The 20,073-nt window shown below is 41.0% G+C and overlaps 1 protein-coding gene across 1 annotated transcript in view; it reads right to left on the bottom strand.

Annotated features, from left to right (window-relative positions):
- Window positions 1-16,128, bottom strand: part of LOC136366690 (neural-cadherin-like) — a 60,138-nt gene extending 44,010 nt beyond the window's left edge. The window contains exons 1-2 of the mRNA XM_066327949.1: window positions 15,120-16,128; window positions 752-949 (exon numbers count right to left, since the gene is read on the bottom strand). Coding sequence (XP_066184046.1) covers window positions 752-949; window positions 15,120-16,128 — 1,207 coding nt within the window. The remainder of the gene's footprint in view (window positions 1-751; window positions 950-15,119) is intronic.
- Between the last annotated feature and the right edge of the window lie 3,945 nt (window positions 16,129-20,073).

Below are 20,073 nucleotides of genomic sequence, written 5' to 3' on the forward strand. Positions count from 1 at the left end.
CCCTGTCCAAGCTGGCCTTGGACACTGCCGGGGATCCAGGGACAGCCACAGCTTCTCTGGGCACCCTGTGCCAGGGCCTCCCCACCCTCACAGGGAAAGATTTATTCCCAATATACCACCTAAACCTACTGTCTGTCAGTTTAAAGCCATTACCCCTTGTCCTGTCACTCCAGCTCTTCTGAATGGTCTCTCTCCATCTTTCTTTTAATCTCCAAAACTTTGCTATTGCTTGACCCCAAGTATCCCTTCCCAGAAAATTCTCCACTGGAGAGGTATTGTTGCTCCCCATCTGCTCAGACACTTCTGAACTATTACTAATGTTTCTTAAAAGGAGACACACAAAATAGTGTCACTGAGTTTGTACAAGCTTTGCACAACCCAGACCATTAAAAGTTTGTTACAAATGAAGCAGAAGCGTGACTCACTCCCACAAGGGATAGGAACATTAAAACTCCTCTTCCCCTAACAAACTACTCCACAGACTATCTCATAAATACAGCCCCCATTGCCACCCCTTGCCAAAGCCGTGGGATTACTGACTGCTCCAGCCCCCATCATCCCCAGGGATATATAAGAGCAAGAACTCAACTTTGCAAAGAAACCTGTCCATACATCAATAAAAGTTGATTTTTCTCACACACAGAGCTGAAGGTTTATGAACTTTTTTGCAGGAAGAAGGGAGAACAAAGCTGAGGATAAAAAAGTCACGATAGTGAGGCATAATTCATGGAATAGGAGGCTTAAAAATTACCTTCCAAGAGAAAATATTCTACAGTTCCATGGATCCCTTCATCTGCATCCACAGCAAGCAGCTTGTACACTTCAGTCCCTGCTGCAGCCTCGGGGGAAACCACAGCCAGGAAGGGAAAGGGCTCCATGGCCCATTCAGGGACGTTGTCATTTACATCTGTCACAGTCAGGGACACGTGCACCAAGTACCAATCCTTCCCTAAAGGTCACAAGAGAAGGAAGAAATCATTAGACAGCTGCTTCATGGCACTGAGAGTAACAGAAACCCATCATGACCTGAGTGTGCACTTCCTGCAATACTGCTGGCACATAATCCAGAAAAATCTGGAGTCTAAAGTTCTTCTGGAATGAACAGAATCCAGACACAATGTGAGGAAAAAATAACCAACACAAGCACTGCTGAATTGAACTGGGGCCACCCATATCACATTCTTCTGAGATCTCTTAGGAAAAATCACATATTCTTAAACTTTCCAACTTTAAATACCTGCTTTCTAAAAAGTGTTTGGGTTTTTTTTTCTGAATAAAGAAAAAAAATCAATTTTTGTTTATACAAAGTTACAGCAGCTTTGAATTTTGAAAATTCAATACTTGTTGCCAAAAAATTCTAATCTACCCTAACCAGTGATTTGCCTTCTATAAAGTTCACTGAAATCCTAATATAGTTTTCACTTCTATTTAAGTTTAAATATTATTAAATGCATACAATCAAAATCCAGAAGAACAAACCACTACAAAATTGAACTATCAATTTTTCCAAAACTCAACAGAGTAAGATCCTTAAAAATTGAGGGAAAAAATGTTTATTATACTTTGACCATTATTTAATTAACCCATGAAACAGCAGAGCACCTAACAAGTAATAAGTATCAGCCAGGTATTGCTGAAAAGGTGGCAGAAAGGACACTTGAGACAGTGATGAAGGGAAAGGGGTTTATTTAACTGATAATTATCAGTAATATCAGGGAGCACAGTAAATTAAATTAAATTAAATGCAGGCCACATTTAATGCCTCTGGCTCCAGAAAAATGAGCCCCATGTGGCTCCAAAGGCAGCACAACTGCACTGGCACTGCACTGTGCTCCAGCTTGGAATGTGGCCCAGACAAGACAAGCCATCTACACCTACTACATGACTTACCCACAAGGTTAATAATGGATGTGAAGTCAGAATTCTTGAAGTTGATGGTGTTAATACTTGATTTCAGTGTCAGTTTATTATTTATAAATTCATGAAAACATACAGACAAGCATTTATTTTCAAATCAGCTCTACAGGAATAGAAACAACGTGCAAAAAGGACCATCTAAAGCTACCAGTTTTAATTTAAATCTAATTAAAAATACAAGAACCTTAGTATTTAAGTATATATGGAAGTAGAAAGTGCTGCCAAAATACCCAATCTTGTAGACAGTGCTATGTTGCTAAGGAAGCCTTTTGTCCCAGGAAGTTCACTTAGGCTGAACTGCTGTACTCAATCTCCCTCTCTACTGCAGGATGGCATCCCTCTACCAAACCCATCCATATTCCAACTAAAATCTGTTCCTTTGGGTGAGATGTGCATTTACAGAGGTTATCTCTTCACTCCCACAGAAGCACCACCTCTTGCAACTTCAGCTTCTCATACTCAGAAGCTCCTGTCTGCTGGCACATGACAATTTTAGCTCAGCATATCAGAAACTGCAATCTTGAACAAACAGTTCATGGACTGATGTAAAGAAAACTCCTTGGTGTTGTGACTGGCAAAGTCAAATATAAGTTCCTTACTTTAGATTCCTGAGACTTAATCCATCATGACCTTTGAGTACATTCTATTTTTACCCAGAAAATTCTCTTAACAGAAAAAATCAGCAGTCACCCAGGATAAGCACCAGGGCTCTCTTGAGTTCACCTTGTAAAACTGTATTAATTCATCTGTATTTTAAACCTGTGAGTACATGGCCTCTTTTTGTTTCTCTAAAGAGCAACAAAAACTGTATGACAGTAACTTGTTAAATCCAAATTAATTTCTTTGTAATTATACCCTGTACCCAGAATCAAACATTCCAGGGAGTATAATATCAGTTTACAGTAGCAGATATGAAAAAACAGTGCCTACAGCAAAACTCACTATCTGACTTTTCAAACAGTAAATTACAGGAGTGATCAGTTTCCTGAAAAAGAACCTGTATTGGGTTTGCCCATTAAACATGGATATATGCAACACGTGTTCTGACATTTTCATGGCAAAATTCTCAGTTACCAAATCTGACTAAGCCTTCCTTACTGAGACCCCCTGTATGTTATGTACCACTGCACCTCTGCAGACAGAAGTGTTGGGAGCTCAGTGTAAGGATGTTCAATTCAGCTTCTGTAGACAGATGTTCTTTAAAACAGTGCCTGTGAAGCCAAAGTTTTCAAAGACAAACTGCCTCACCACAAAACACAGCTGACACTGAGGTGAGAGCACAGCTGCCCACTCTGCTGCTGCACTTCCCTTGTAGTCAACCCAGGTATAATTCCCCTCAGCATTCAGCCAGACTCTGAAAGCAGCTGCTTTGCTTTTTCCTCTGTCTAGCAGAAAAAAAAAAAAAAAAAAAAAAAAAAAAAAAAAAAAAAAAAAAAGGCGCCACAAGAACCTGAAAAAAACTTCTAAAAACCCCAAATATGTCAAAAGCAGCAGCATGTGTATAACTTCTCATTACTATACTACATAGTACCAGATATGTTATAAATAGAGGTGTTCTCATGTCAGAATGTGTGTCCCAAAAGTCCCAGCTCAGCCAGTCCAAGACACCTGAAGAAAATGCAGAGGAAGGAACATGCTGGACATTGACTCAAGGTAAAAATTCACCACAGCAGAACACACCAGGGTGAGTTCTGAATGAGAAGTGCCAAACACAACCAGTGACTGCTTGAACACTCCCAAGATCTTAATTAAAAAGTGTCCAAACAGAGTAGTTGCAAAAGGCAGAAGTTAATGTCCAAGCTGCCTGTCTCTTCTCAAAAGAACAGCTCTGGTGGAAGCTGTCCCAGGTTTGTAAATACCCACTCTTAGCCTAGTTTGCCTGGGCAGACTGTGGGCTTAAAGTCGCAGCACTAAATTAGAAGCTGGGTTAAGAACCTTTGAAAATCTGCCCCTATAATAGCAAGACCTATTGAGGATTTGAATGCTACCTTGGTAACCCTGCTAGGAGTAGAAAGGTGACTGATGTTTGTCTCTCTGGAGTCTGGAAATCACTCTCCTAATCAACCCCCAAACTCACTCTGGTTCAAGTCCTGCTAGAGATCCTAATGTGCATCTATTGTGTATTCCTCTGTCAAAAAGTAAGTCTCAATTTAAGAATTATTAATTTTTATTGAAGAAGAAGTAGTAATGAATCTGGTTACAAATCCCACTGTCATCACTTAACCAGTGTCATTTCACTGAAAATTAATATGCTGATACTTAGAACATACTTGTAACTGAGAAACAGTTGTAAGAAAACTGTGCAAAAGTGCATAAGGACCAAGCTCAACCCTCACATGCTCTAGCAAATTTTATTGCTCAAAAACTCAAAGGACTTGGGCACATTCCTCCAGGCACTTGTATTTTAGCATTTGAGAGACGATGGTGTCATTGTGACATCTTGGCAAGACCAAAGCTTTCAGCAATACATTGGTTACTTCTGAAACATGGGAATAATCCTAAGAATTTTGTCGGGACAGTCAGCAGGAATTGCCGTGCAGGTAATGGAAAAGACAGGATTTAAGTGCCTCTCTTGACCAGCATCCATTTCCACTGCATATGACTCTACAGATCTTATTGGTGTATTAGCTTTTTCCATCAACCCCAGACAATCTGATTCATAGGAAAAAACGCTGAATAAATCATCATGATCTCCCAGATAAAGGCAGTCTGGAGAAAAATGAGTGCAAGTAAGTTTTCCCTTGACTGCATCCCATATATCACAGGAAAAACTACAGCAGAAACACTGAACAGGACTGGACTTCTCTGCAGGGACCTGCAAATGTGACCTGACAACTTGTGGAAACAACATCAGGGTGTCCAGCGAAGCATGACTGGACAAGGGCTTGCCAGAGGACAACGAATGTGATGAAGAGACTGACAGCAACAATAATGTCTGTGTAATATGTGGATGTCTAGCACGACAATGCATTAAGGATCTCAAAGTACATGTTCCTGAACATGATTTTTTTTTTTCCTAATTAGCACAGCAAGTATTTTCAAGTTTTTGCTTTACTGGAATTACCACAACACACTCAAAAGGCAGTCTCTTGTGTTTTGTAACTGACACAGCTGCTTGCTTGCAGAACAGACCTTAAACCAGATTTTCAGCTCATTTTGAATAAGGTACATAAAATAAATTTTCTCCCTTATATATGAAAAACTTTTGTCCCTTAAGACAGTGGACGGATAGAAATTTTAGAAATGTACAGCTCTCTATAGCTAAATGTCTTAATGCCTCTGTCCATCAAAACAACCCCCATATGTGCCTTACAGATACATTAATTATATATGTACATCAGTATATACAGTACCAGTACATGATAATGAATTTGCATTCATATCTTATGATTAGTAGTAGTTTATTAGTAGTATATGTGCAGTAATATTGCTACATTATGGAAGAAACTAATATGTTACAATTCCACTCAAATCTTAGCAGAAACAGCTTAAAACTGATAATCCTCTGTGGATTTGGGTTAAGTCCTACAAACACACAGAGAAGTTCTACTGAAATTATCTGTTCCCAATACCAGGCCCTGACAGTCAGTGGAAATACCTGCCACTACATCCAGCAGTGCAAACCAACCACCACTGACATCCTAACCTGACCCAGGCTTCATTTTCCCAAAAAGAATTTTCAAACTGCTGTTAGCACAATGCCAATTACAGCTGTCTCAATATTAAATGCTAGATGTTTGACTTTCAAACCAGGCACACCATAGATACCGTACATAATGTCATCCATTCAAAAGAAATCCTACTCAAAGAATGGTTCTACTAATTAGATTGTTGGCACACACACGGATTTTGCATTTGACAGATTTTCATCCCTAGCTTCAGACAACAGAAAATTTTAAATTGCTTTCTCACAGATACTGAGCAAGAGGAGATAAAACACAAAATGGCCCTTGCTGATCATGAACATGACAGTAACATAACACTGAAACATCCTATGTCAAAAATTACTACTTTTAAAAGTCATAGAGAAAATAATATTCTACATTCCAAAGGCTAAAATAGTATTTTTATTTAATCAGAAAGCATCTTTCCTCTTATTTTTCTTCAGTATGGAAACTAATGAAAACAGGTTCTGTGAGCAGATTGCCTTTCCCACGTATTTGCAAACACCACTTATTTGCCCTTCGCAGTATCAAATCTAAGCCCCCTCTACAGCTCTCTTTTCAATTTATACAGAAAACTAAAACTAAAATTATAAACTCTAGTCCAGAGGTTTTTCCTACTTTAGCTGCTTAATTCCCTATTAGAGTCAACTCGTGTATCATCAAAAATCCTTCTTAGGGCAGCTCATCCTGAAGTCTGCTTTTTTTTTCCCCCCTCTGATATTCCCTCCAGTTGGAATTACTTCCTTTTAGCTTAATATTACTGACAAAAGCTGCAGCACTGAAATTCATTCCCTATCACCAAAATCGATCTTCATAATCCACTGCTGAAACCTCATCATAGGTATCTATCTATAATTGCTTATTTTTCTTGCCTATCTGTGGTTGAAAACTGATATACTAAAGGATTTATTATACTGCCTTGCTCTGAAATCCAGCCACATTAGGTAAGGTAATAGACTAGCTGGACACGTTTCTGCTCACAGGAAATATATGAGATGTCATCACTCAGAATTTTCATCCCTTGGAAAAAAAAAAAAAAAGAAACACAAACAAATAAAAAAAATTATGTAACTTGCAGGGAAGTTTAATCATAGTAAAAATGGAAATAAATGGTAATGAGTCAGTAAAAAAATAGCAAAAGTCTCTAAAACATTTAAACAGCAATAGCAACAACTAAACAAACAAAACAGTAAAAAGCCTTAATATTCACATACTAGAAAAACTGGGTTACACTTCTCACATCAAATTTAAGATTATATAGAGGAACTTAAGAAGGGAAAGACCTCTAAAAATCATTAACTTCTTGGGACAGTTCCAGTTAAAGGATTGTCAAAACTGATGAATATACTGAAAATTACAAAAAGCAATCAGGTGTCTTGATGGGACAATGGTTCTCTTTACGTTCTTTACAGCTTCACTGAATTCAGGTTTATCTGAAAAATCTCTTCTGTGATGGTCACCATTAATTTTCTGGGAAGGGATTTTAACTTAAAGTAACACAAACCAGTTCCTCCAACCTGCTACTGCAGCTGGTTATAAAAGTTCATTGGCTTGCAGAGAGATATTGCAAACTGATAAATCCTGTTATTTCATACAGCAACTAGAAAAAATATTCCCCCACCTAGCAATAAAGTTACACCAAATGTGGCAGGAAAAAGGCAAAGGATTTAATACTTAATCATTCAGTTAACAGCAGCTTTTGAAAGCTGTTCTGGTTAAACCAAGCTTTGAAAATCCTGCCTGCTGAAACAGTCTGACTGCAGTCTCCAATACTGGAGGTCAGAGCTGCCTCTAAACCCGTCTCTTTTCGCCATGTCAAATTTTAAAAGATGTTGTCAATCTGTGAAATCCAACATATTCTCAGACTTCTGATTGCATTAGGATTACAGGACTGTCTTTTCTCGCAAAAATCCAACGGATAATTCTATAAGATGAGACTTGAAAATAAAATCCTTACACTCATTAAAAATGTAGGCTTCTCTGCATCAGTGTAATTGATAAAACTGACAATGCCAGACATTCTGATTTAAAAAATCTGACAATAGAGAATATGTAGTTGACTGAACATGTCTGTGCAATTGTGGACAAACATTATACATTCCAGAAATGTACTGAGGGAAGAGGTATTATATTATCATGATTAAACAATAATGGGTGAGAAGCCAGGTTGCTCCTGGCATTTTCAGGTCATTACAATTTATTTTAAAAGGAGATTATGAGAGTGTTAAAAGTCTTGCAAGCCTTGAGGTTACTACTGCTGTTACATACTGCTCTACATCCATCAGCAAATTAAGTATTCAAGCTGGTATTTTTCTTTATGGCTTGTGGGTTTTTTTTACATAGCTTCCACTTCTTACCTTAAATAGAAATATTTTTTTGAAAACTCAGGAGGTTTTTGTTTGAGTTACTACAAGTTAAATTTTTGGAGTTGGTTGAGAGGATATTGAAGTTTTGAAGACTGTCTCCAAATATAATATAGTGATATTTTTAAACCCCACTCTATAATATGTCTTCATGTAAAATAGCTACTGACACAGGGTTTGGGAAGATACATTTTCAGAAAAAAAAAACAACTTAATGCCGTAAGCTGCAATCAGGAGAAATCTCTTTTCCCATTTTCATACCATAACATGAGATAAAAGCTACTGGTTATTGTACCCAGTCCTACTGTATATCCTTCAAAAAAATAGGACAATTATGCACAAACATTTCTCTACTGTCATTTCTGAAAATTCCTGAGGTATATGATGGGCTACTTTTAAGTACAGTAGTTTGCTCATTCATAAAACATAAACCTTCTAAAGAGATAACTTTGATGGGCTCAAGCTGGGGACAGCCCACGTTCTCTCCTAATATGTCTCATCTTTTTTGCAGACAGAATAATGACAGCCTGGCATGTCTCTTCTCCTTACCATCATACTGCTTTTAAAACAGAAGTTAAAGCAAACCAGAAAACAAAAGTAAAGAAAGCATCAGAGGAGCTCAATGATCATGGCAGAAAGGATATTAGCGTAAATAACCAATTAGGTTATTAGCCTAAATAACCAATTAAGAGACATTAAGGTGCTGACCATGTTATCAAGGACTTCCCAGTGTGGCATCAATCTTCTGAGGGTGGCAGTCAGGGAAACCATGCATGCCCAGATGTGAAATAATGACTGCAAATTAATAATCACAACAGACATCCTTAAATAACAAAATGTGTGTCTTAATGAATTACTATTGATTGCCAAAAAAGCATTATCATAAGTAGACAACTTGGCTAAAGCAAAAGCCACTGTAAGATGGGAAGGTCTCCTGGAATTTTCCCTAGAATTTCTTGAGGAAAATCCAGCTTGTTTCTCTGTAGTCTTTCATGGGCAAGGAAGGAAAAAAAAAAAAAAAAAAAAAAAAAAAAAAAAAAAAAAAAAAAAAAAAATTGTCAAATTTGTGCTGAAATTTAGCTGGATCTTGAGGAAAAAAAGAAGTTCATTTATTTTGCAGAAACTGAATATTTGAGATGATAAACAGCCAGAAGATCTAAACAGCTTTGGTGTTCAAGTCAGAGCAATCTCAGAAAGATATTTTTAATCTGCTTGGAATAGAAAGTAGAAAATTTCAAAATATTCAGACTGATCAAACATCAAGATGGTGCTCCACAGCTTCCTCAGACATTTCTTTCAACCACAAATCAGTAACATTCCAAGCATATAAACACCCATAGCTGTCCTGAATGCACAGGAACACACTTTTTTTTTAAAACTTAATTGCATGAAAACCACTGCAGCTTAATGAAACCCATCTGCTGGAAAATAGATGATGATTTCAACTTAAGCTCAGCTAGAAGTGTAACTGTTGACAGCTGTAATTCATGAATGAGGTAATAAGAAAGGCAAAAGGCAAAACATCACCCAGAAGTTACTTAATTCTTAGGGATGATCCCCCCAGAATCAATACAGCTAGTAAGGGACTAAGGCCTCAGATAAAATTAAAACAGATGATCCTTGACTTCCAAGCATAAAATCCCTCAAGGTGAAAATATTACTAAAATTGGTATCTCCACTCTCCATGTTGATTTAAACAGGATAAATATATTTAAAATACAAGTGATGCCATTAACTGTTGGAAGGCAAGTCAAACATCAACCGCAGTGAATCCACAATAAGAAAAAATGAACGACAGGAGATTACAAACTAATGCCCATGGATCAAGTAAGGTCAAGGGAGCTTGAGACAGCAGGATTAGAGAGGCAGGATCTTTAATGCACTTCCCCCAAGTACTAATGGAATAATAATGGCTCCTTCTCAAATTAAATGCTACCCCATGTTGAAATATTAATGTGTATGACAGTCTAAGAAATTGCACCTTCTGCTCACTGGGTAAAAACTTAAAATAGCATTATGCTTTCATAAAGAATAAATTGTGTCCCAATGAATTGAATGGCATAAAATCCTGAATGCCACAAAAAAAGAAAAAAAAAAAAAAAAAAAAAAGAAGGAAAAAAAAAATAAAAAGTGAGCATAACCATCAGTCCTTCCAGGCAGGGTTAACTGAAGAATATTACCCAGAGCCGAGTGATCAGTGGGGTCACTAGAGGAAACTCCTTCTCAAGGACCATGTGCCAAAAAACATGTTAAGCCCTAAAATTCTGGAACTCTCTTTAGCATTTCATGGCACAAAATAATGCATTAGGTTTTCCTGGTGTTTCCCTTTGGCTTGGGATTGTAAAGTTTGTGTTTTGTTTCTTTTGCTTTTGGATAAAATGTTTGCTAAGTACAGAAAATGTAAAGATCACCAGGCCATACTTCAATTTCAAGTATTTTCAGCTCTCAAGATTGATCTTTCTGTCCAGTGTCAAGGCAGAACCTTACAGCACCTTCCAGCATCTGAGGGAGCCTCTGGCAGGGAAGCCAGAGGGACACCCTTTGTCAGGAATTGCAGTGGCAAGAAAAGGAGTAATGGGTACAGATTGAAAGAGGGGAAATTCATGTTAGGGTGTTAGGAAGAAACCTTTTACTGTGAGGGTGGTGAGAGACTGGAACAGATGTCTCAGGGAGGTTGTGGATGATCCCAGCCAGCAATGTTCCAGTCCAGGTTGGGGGAGAGCTCACCTGAAGCTGAAATACCAACCAAGGCACTATGTCCTCTCTTGTCCAGGCCCTGAAACTCCTCCACACATACAGGAGAACTCATTCTTTTTAAAAAGTGCTGAGCAGGTCCAGATTCTTCTGTTGCTATTTTCTAGTGACTGATTACTGCCTCCAGGAAACAGAAAGTATGATAAAACTAAGTCTACAAAGTGTAAAAAAACCACAGATACACAATGAATAAAGAGAACTAGTAATATACTGTTTCCTCTACAGACTGCAGTTAATTTTACTGTAACAGTAAAATAGACCAAGTTGTTATTTTAAAGTATAAAAAAAGGATTGGCTTTGGCATCTACGTTAAAATAAAACCATGACATTGATAACCCAAACATGTCCAGTCACAAAGGAACCACAGCATGGAACCACTGCTAATAATAATAATAATTATACTAGTGATTTATGCACATCACTACCAAAAATCTTAGAGCTCAACTGCAGCTTTGCCAAAAAACCTCTACCCCAAATGCTGAAAAGCTCTTTACACTGTAAAAGCCCCTCAAATCTACCCCTGACATAGGAAAACATACCCCAGCACAAAGCCTGTGGTCTACTAAGAAACACTCCAGGCAGTGATGAGTGAGTGTGTTACATGGGCAGATATTTGCCTAGTGCAGGGAGCTCACTTAACTCACACCTTCAACAAAATGCAACCCAGAGAGAGAAAACCTTTCCTTGTCATCAACACGTGGGAGATACCTGGATACTGAGATGCTAAAGGTCTGGCTGCATCTGGAACTCCAGCCCTGCACACGCTGCAGTGATGATTATGCAGGACAGAACTGAGAGGAAGTAAACAGGAAAACAGTCAAAATTCTATTTTAGCTGAAGGGAAAAAAATAACAAACATATAGCCTGTTACACGCCACTTGAAGAAAAGTTAATTCAGGCAAAGGACATCTCCTACACAGTCCCTTTAATGAACTTAAGAGGAGGGGCTGCCATAAACTAGGAAGAAACTGCTCAGTGTTGCTTTATTAACATATACCCATCTTCTTGCTACTTTTTGGAGAATGCTCTATCTGTCAAACAAAAAAATAAAAATCAGTTATTGTGCCCAGAGATGCATTAGGACCACTTGTGGCACAATGATTTTAAGCACTTTTTACTGCTGTAGATAAAGAAGTACACCTTACAAATGAACCACAATAAACTACATTAAAAAGATAAAAGAAAAGAGAGTAGACTTTCTAAGCTAAAGTATTTAACCCCCTTGTCTTATCCTTGACATCATTGCCAGAGTTGAAGAAGAGTAATAACAAAATTAATTACTGGTTAATTTTCAGTTCTCAGTTACCAGGCAGCAAGAATAGTGGAAAGTGGAAAAAAAATTGAAGAAATTAATACAACTTTATATCACTTGAAAATGAATACATATCTGATATAATAAGCTCTAATACTAGAAACCCACAGCTACTGAAATGCTTATGGTTATGTGCAATGCAAAATAAGTGACCATAAATGTTAAAATCAAAGTAAATAAACTGGAGAAAATATCTGAACTTGCACTTTTATTCACAACAAAATTCAGGGTAGCCATCTCCAGTTTAATTCATCCTGAAAATTCATTTCTGTCAATACTGTGTTTTCTCCTGGAGCTTTTGCAGTATTCTGCATCTACTTCAGACTAAGTAAAACACAGTTATGCTAGGCATCTTTCTCCTACCCCTTCCTTTTGGTTTTCTTTTCTGATTACTGCAGTTTGGATTGTGAGTAAGGAGATAGACAGAACTTTCTAAATTTCTTTCAAAGTATTATGTTAAATGTATTTTAACTCCTATAAAAGGAGTATGAAAGAATTCTGCAACTTGAAAGAGTTTTGAAAGTATAATTATTAACCTTTACTGATGAAAACAATGGTATTAATAAAATGTATTCTGAATTTAGTCTCCTTTAAACCAAGAGACTTAAGATCACCACTGTCTAAAGTGTGGCATTTGGACTGTCCACAATTAACTGCTGTCTAGCTAATCTCAGAGTCAGAACTTAGTCCTACATATTTCTTAGAGATTTTTTTCTCTTACTATATATGCTGCCAGCAGTAATACATTAGGCTAGTGGAAAATGCTCCAAACTACTTAGTGAAACTACATGATGGTAAAAAAAAAATCCCTCAAATTAAGTTAAAGCTTGTTTCAGGTTTTTTTAAACTGCATTAGCAAGCATTGCCTTGGAAGTGAAAACTCAGGCATGACAGAATGACAAGCTTTGTTCCAGGCAATCTCAGACTTCTATATCCAGGCAAGGTAAGTGAAAAAATGATCACAAAGGTGAGAGCAGCAGTAACCAGGGGCAAGGTTAGTTACCGCTTCGCTAACAACCTCCTCTTGATCCCTGACAGAGGGAACTGTGACACCAGCAAAGGGCAGGAACTTGGGCTACGTGCCAGAGTGGGTGAACATCCCGGCAGCACGGCCGGATTGAGCCGATGGATTCTGTCACTGCCTCGGGGCTGTGACATTCCCCTCGGCAGGTGGCCGTGCTCAAGACTGACTAGCGAGGGCAGGACACACAAACTGCTGGGACACAGTCTTACACGTGGCCAGGGTGTCAGGAGCCCCGCGAAGATGTATCAAGTTTGAGGGTTGACCTTGCAACCTCCCAGAGTGGCTTCAAAATACTGCGAGACAGCTCCTTGGGTGTGTTTTGTAAAGCAAAGGCTTTAATAAAAGAGAAAATAACAAACGATACAGAAACAAAAGCTGTGTGCTGGTGCCAGAGAAGCATCTGACACCTGCCTAAGACACCTCCACAAAACACTGAGCACCTCTGAGCTCATTCTTGAGTATATATGGATGAAGGAGGGACAGTTTGGCTTGCTGCCAATAGAAACAGCCACAGGTTTTGAAGAACACTTCTAAAGTTCAACTAGTGTCCCTGTGCTGGCAGTGAGCCAATGCCGATGAGAGGGGCACAGAACTTTCTAGCTTGGCTTCTTTATATGTCCAGAGGTAAACCCAAACTCTTTTCTTTAAATAGAATCATTTGCTTCGGTGTGGAAATTATTTGCTTAGGTGTAGAATCATTTGCTTGGGAATGCCCTGGTACAGTGCTGTGTTTTGGAAATCGGTCTATCGAGCCCTTGGTCTGCAGCCAAAGCTCAGGCTCGAACACAGCACAAAGCCAGGGCAAGTGGCACCAACACGCGACAGCGACAGGCACGACAAAACCCCAGAGAATGGAGAGGAGGATCTGAGAGCTGCTCCTCAGCAGCCAGCGAAAGGAGCTGCTGATGCTTCACAGGGGAAGTGTCCGTGTCACTGAAACTGTCAGCGCTAATTAGAGCCCTGCGGGCATCCTCGGGGATTGCACAGGCACAGAGGAATAAACTGCCTCTCACTCCTGTGGGCTGCCCCTCGGAAAACAGGCGAGATAAGGGAGAAGAATGGCGTGGGAAGCTTTTCATCTCTCCCGCCCGCGCTGCTCTGTGGCTGAGGGAAATCACCCCGAGCAGCTGCACCGCTGAGCACTTCATCGTTTTCACAACCACCGCGAGTCCCATCGAACCAAACCCTTCCTGAACCTTTCCGAGATGAAATCAGGCCAACCAACTCATTTCTTCTGATAAGATTTTCTCCAGAATACTCATTCTGGGCAATCTTTGGAACCTTGTTACAATCGCAAGTAACATAAAAATAAAAAAAAAAAAGCGACATGGTGAATGTGCAGAGATATCCACCATTCATAAATTAAAAATATGCTTAAAGTAATCTGCATTTTTGTAAGTGAAAAATATTAACCAAGATGACAACTGAAAAGGAAAAGAGGATTTTAAAAAGCAGTAAATGAAATCAGCTATTCCATTTAACTTGAGTAAGTGCTTGTGAAAAATGACAATTTTAGTCATAGGCATGCCATTTTAATGGTGCACATTGATCTCTTGAGGTATTTTTTAAAAAGAACAGCTACCTAAACACAAAGGCTCCTGTTCCCCAAAACCCCACATCATGCTTAGAGTCAAACATGTTCAACTTTTATAATGACTCAAAACTCAGTGGCTTCAACTGCCTGCTTCAAGTCAGGCACTTACAGGATGAGAGCTATAGGGAGCATTTTTACAACAACCACCTGTGTGTAAGAAGCGTGCTATATCTAACATGCTGTGCCTTAACCACTCACTGAGAACTAAGAATTCTAGCTGGTGAAACACTTAAATTCTGCTGAACACCTCACTGCTCCAAGCATTTTCACTGTACAGTCTACTTTTCCTACAAGTGCCTCTTGTCACTTCCAGTTTTTAATACCAATAATTTACAGATTTAAAAGACCAAAAGTATGTTCCACAAGCACGTGACACCTGATGCTAAACCACTGTGAGGCGCTTGTTGTCACCTGGAAACTGTCCTCCGACTCCCTAATGGGACAAGACTTTGTCCCTATTACTTGGTCTAAGACTTTGCCTAACACCCACCTCGGCGCTCCTGGACGCGGACGACGAGCTCCCAGGCGGCCACCGCCTCCCTGTCCAGGGCAGCGCGCAGCGTCACCTCGCCGCTCTCTCGCCCCACGCTCACCGGCGACTCCTCGACGGGCGGCGACAGCAGCTCGAACCAGGCGGAGGCGAAGCGCGCAGGGGCCAGGGTGGCGAGGCGGGTGCCCGGGCGGGCGTCCTCGGGCAGGGCCAGCGCCAGGGGCGCGGCGGGCGGCAGCGCGGCCCGGCGGCGGCGGGGCGGCGGCGGCGGGAGGCGCTTGGGCTGCGGCAGCACCTCCAGCTCCAGGGGCTCGCTGAGCAGCGCCGGCCGGCCGCGGTCCCGCGCGTAGAGGCGCAGCGGGATGGGAGCGCGCAGGTGGAGCAGGGAGCTCACCAGCACCACGCGCCCGCTGCGCGGCACCACGAAGAAGTGCGCGCTGCGCGGGAGGGCGAAGTAGCGCAACTCCGCGTTGGCGCCCGCGTCCGCGTCCTCGGCCCGCGCCTGCCACACCTGGGACTTGAGCGCCAGCGTCTCCTCCACGCGGAGCTGCGCGGAGCTGGGGCCCACGAAGCGCGGCGCGTTGTCGTTGTCGTCCAGGACGCGCACGGTGAGCGCGGCCAGCTCCGCGGGCGCGACGCCCTGGGGCGCGCAGCGCTTGCAGCACAGCCCCAGGCGGAGCGAGTAGAGCTCCCGAGCCTCGCGGTCCAGCGGGCGGCGGGTGCGCAGCCACACGCGGGCCGTGCGCGCGTCCAGCGACACCTGGAAGTGCGAATGTCCCTCGCCCAGCAGCTGCAGGTGCCAGCGGCGCCCCTGCACCTTGGCGCACCAGGGCTCGGGCCCCAGCCGCGTCAGGGGGATGCTGAGCCCGCGCACCCGCGTGCCCGCCGGCCGGTTCTCCGCGACGTGCCCGTCGAACGAGGGTGTCCTGCGCGGGGCGGCGCGGGCGGCGGCCAGAGCCCAGCACAGCAGCAGGCAGCCGGCAGCGCGCCGCGCTCCGCGGGGGCCCATGCCGGCTGCGAGCGGCGGCGGCCGCGGGCGGGTGCGCGGCGCTGCCCGGCCCGGCCCTGCCCGCAGTGGGCGGGCGGGGAGGGGCCGGGGCACGCGGGGCCGCCCCCGCCCTGCCTTCCCCCGCTCCGCTGTGCGCGGGGAGAACCGTCCCGTGCGCCTGCTTTGGGATGTCCCCACCGGGCGAACTGCCCAAACCATCCCGCCGATGTTACAGTCTACCCTCGCTTTACCTCCTCCAGCAGCAGAGCTCTTCGTCCACGCGCCGCGGGCGTCAGCGCACAGGTGATGTCCTGCAGTCTGTCGCATGTCAAACAGGCTCTCGCAGCACTCCGCTGTCTCCTGAAAACATGTAATCGTTGATTTCTAGACAGCTGCCTAGGCTAAAATGCCAGTTTTGCTCTCAGCTTGTACTTGGGCGCTGTCACTGACCTAAAATCGCATATTTGGTCACAATTAATCAGCCCCCTTATACCTCCCGATTTCTGAAGGTAAAAAAAAAAAAAATTCTTGATGAAATGTTGCTTGACTCAAGAATGCTTCTGGTGATAACCAGAGAGAAATATAATCCAAGATTTATTTGCCTGTTTGGATTTTTGGAGTAAAACTAAAAACCCAATAAAACTAAATTTTGCCATGTTATGACTACATAAATCAGGGATATTGTAGAAAAAGTTACTAGATTATGCAATTTCTCTTCAAAACAGATCAGTGCTTTCAAGAATAAAGTCCAACACAATATAAAATGGGAATTGGCTGTGTTTATGTAGTACATGAACCGTTTAAGATTAAAGAACAGCAAAATAATAAGAGGTACTTCATATTGGTCACATTACTCAAACTTCACGAGACTGAGTCATGTTTACATTTCATATAAAACAGTGCATTTCCCTTATGTGTGCCACTCAAGGCTGTGAAAAAGTTCATAGACACAAAACTGTGCCTTCCTTTTAGAGAAACTGGTTATCTTTTTGGGGAATTGACAGTGCAGGATCAAGTAGGAAGCCGATGGGAGACTCAGAATGAAAAACCCGTGTTCTACTATTACCGACAAGGAGTGACTTTCTCCATTCATCCTGTGAGCAATTAAGGAGCTACAAATCATCAGCTTCACACATGAATCTATTCTCTCCATTTACACCTCACATTGAAATGTCTCTATAAAAGCACCCTCCTGGATGGGATGTTATCTTCAGTGCTTTTGTGGGGACTCTTTTTTGGCCTTAAAATAGGAAATTTGTGAGGTCTATTGGATGTGTACAGAGCAATAAGGAATGGAATGGGATGGACACATAATTTGGTCACAGAGACTTACATGGCTTCAAAATAAAAGGATTTTTTTCCAAGAGTTTCCTAATTAGTAGGTTACTACAAGGAATCGACAATTAGTATTTGGTCAAATTTTGATCAAACCATTTTGTGAGAGCATTTTAGTGAGTTCTGTTTTCTATATCCACTAGGATTTCCCTCTATAAAACATACCAAGAACAATACTATATTTTGCAAGGAACTATACTTCAGTATACACAGTACTATATTTTGCAATTTCACTTCTGATCACTTCTGCATCAGCAATTCAATAGATAAGTAATTTAAACACACATCTTTACACACACAGAGTAAAGATCAGCCTAATTCTTGATTTCAAATGCAGAACTCAACCTACATTATCCTAATCAGTGTGTAGACAGAAAACTGGGAGGATTCACAAGGGTTTTTTAGACAAAAATAGAGATCTTATAGTATTGTTTATTAAAAAAATAAAAGGATGTTGTTTTCTAGTTCACTGCCCTATGGTAATCACAGAGAAATGCTTGAGACTCTCTAATCCTATTACCAACTCTGCAAATCAGTGGGAATCTGAATTGGTGCCCTGGGTATTGTATAGTCAGAATCCTTCTGACTTCAGCTCACCTCCAGAAATCCTGACCACAGTGGCTTTGCAGTACAAACTCTTCAGGTCTTCTACTTCATCAGTTTGTTGAGATCTAGAATATAATAAATTTTACACATCATTTCTTTCCTTTTCCTGACTGTTGAACAGCACTCTCTGAGGTCTCATCAGGGTCCTCTGAATGTTCCAGATCATTCTCTCATTTACAAAACTTTCCTTTCTGTTCCCTCTAAATTTGGATTTGTCAAGATGCACCAGTTCTTGCATTAAAGCAAGAGGGGGAGGTTTGTTTGGGTTTTGTTTGTTTGTTTGTGGGTTGGGTTTTTTTGAATTACATGTGCACATCTTTTATTACAGTATTGAATTACATGTGCACATTGAATTACATGTGCACATCTTTTATTACAGTAACATGAGGTTTCCTTCTTTTCTCTGGAAAATCCAGAATTTAAAACCCCAAGAGTAAATTTCTTGCCCAGGCTCACAGGCTGCACAGATTCTTGCAAACCTGGAGTGCAGGTGAGCATCTTTTCCAGAGATCTCACATGACCACAGATATCTCCTGGTCGCACACAGCATCAGGCTAAACCAATCTGCTGGTTACTGAGGTTCACCTGTGTGGCCAGGTGATGGCAAGGCCAAGATAAAATCAGAATCTGTCAGTGCTATGAACAATTGTCTGGAAATTACTAAACTGTAACAGTCTGTGACTTAGTGATTTATATATAAACATCATTTTTCACAGCAACATCATGGCAAGCATTTGATGCAAAATTTGCAGTGTACAAATTAGAATTCCTCTGAAATATGAGTAGGAAACATTCTGAGGAAGATCTTCCATTAACCTTATGAGACTGCAGTGTCAATATTGAGGCAGGAAAGAAGAACAAGACATTCTTCCTGGTTTACATATACCTTGTAGCTGAAGAGCAGGATGGCTTAAGGAAAAGTGGGACAATCAACTTTGCTTTTGATCAAAAGGCAAATATGCCTGAAGCAGTGAGTGCTCTTGACTGCCACATACTCAATAGCTGGCTTCCCATGAGAAGAAAGGGGCTGGAAGTCCCCTAAGATCTTTTACTATAAATAACTGTAAATATATAATCACAACAGAATTAATTGACCCCTCTGGAGCAAGATGTTGTATGTGTCACCAGATGCACCTGGCATTCCTCTTGAGCACAAGTTTAAACCTTCCAGAAGGGCTCTGCTGCATATCCAGACAAAGGAAGCTCTTCCTACACTATTTACTCCCCACTCAGAATTCTACAAGTGTCTTGGCAAGCAGCTCTGCAGGATCCAGCCCAGAGTGACACAACAGCCCCTGTGCAATTTGGGATGCTTTGTACATTGTCATTTTTCATAACAACACTTGTAGCTCCATTTTCTCAAATGCAAGTACAAGTGATAATCCTTCCCTGTATAATTTTGCAAATTAAACCTAAATTATTCAGAAGTACAGCTGCTGTTGTCTAATCCTTGCTAGTTCTTTATGCAGCTTTCTCTCTATAAGTCACATTTTTTTCTTGGAATCTAGCACTGAAATGAGTGCAAGAAACACCTTCTGTCATGCTGAAAGCAGAATTCTTCCTCCAAAAGGGAAAAGCTAGCAACATTTTCAATATCTTTCATTATTTTGTAACAATTGCTTTCCAGTTTATTTCTACCAGCTGGAAGACCCTTTCTGCTCTGAAGCATGGTGTGCTATACACAAGTTAGGGACATTATTAATAATTATTATAATGTCCCTAAACAGTTTGAAAATGTTTAAAGAAAAGCTTCTTTTAAGCCCCTAAGTCTTCACATGATAAAGTTTTTTGACATGATTGACATGGAAAAGGTAATTTAGGTAATTTAACTTTTTTTTTTAATAAAGATTTTTGCATTACTTCATCTTACTCTCTAAACTAAAAACTCATTTTTTTCAAAACTATGTTTCATCCTCATACTGCCTTAATAAAATATCTGTGGGAAGCAGACTGCTGTTTTCACATTCAGTAAATAGAACACAACAAATACATATGCCCAACACTAAATCATAGTAAACCTTGTTC

This window comes from Sylvia atricapilla, chromosome 12 (genome assembly GCF_009819655.1).
Source record: "Sylvia atricapilla isolate bSylAtr1 chromosome 12, bSylAtr1.pri, whole genome shotgun sequence".
NCBI lineage: Eukaryota > Metazoa > Chordata > Aves > Passeriformes > Sylviidae > Sylvia > Sylvia atricapilla.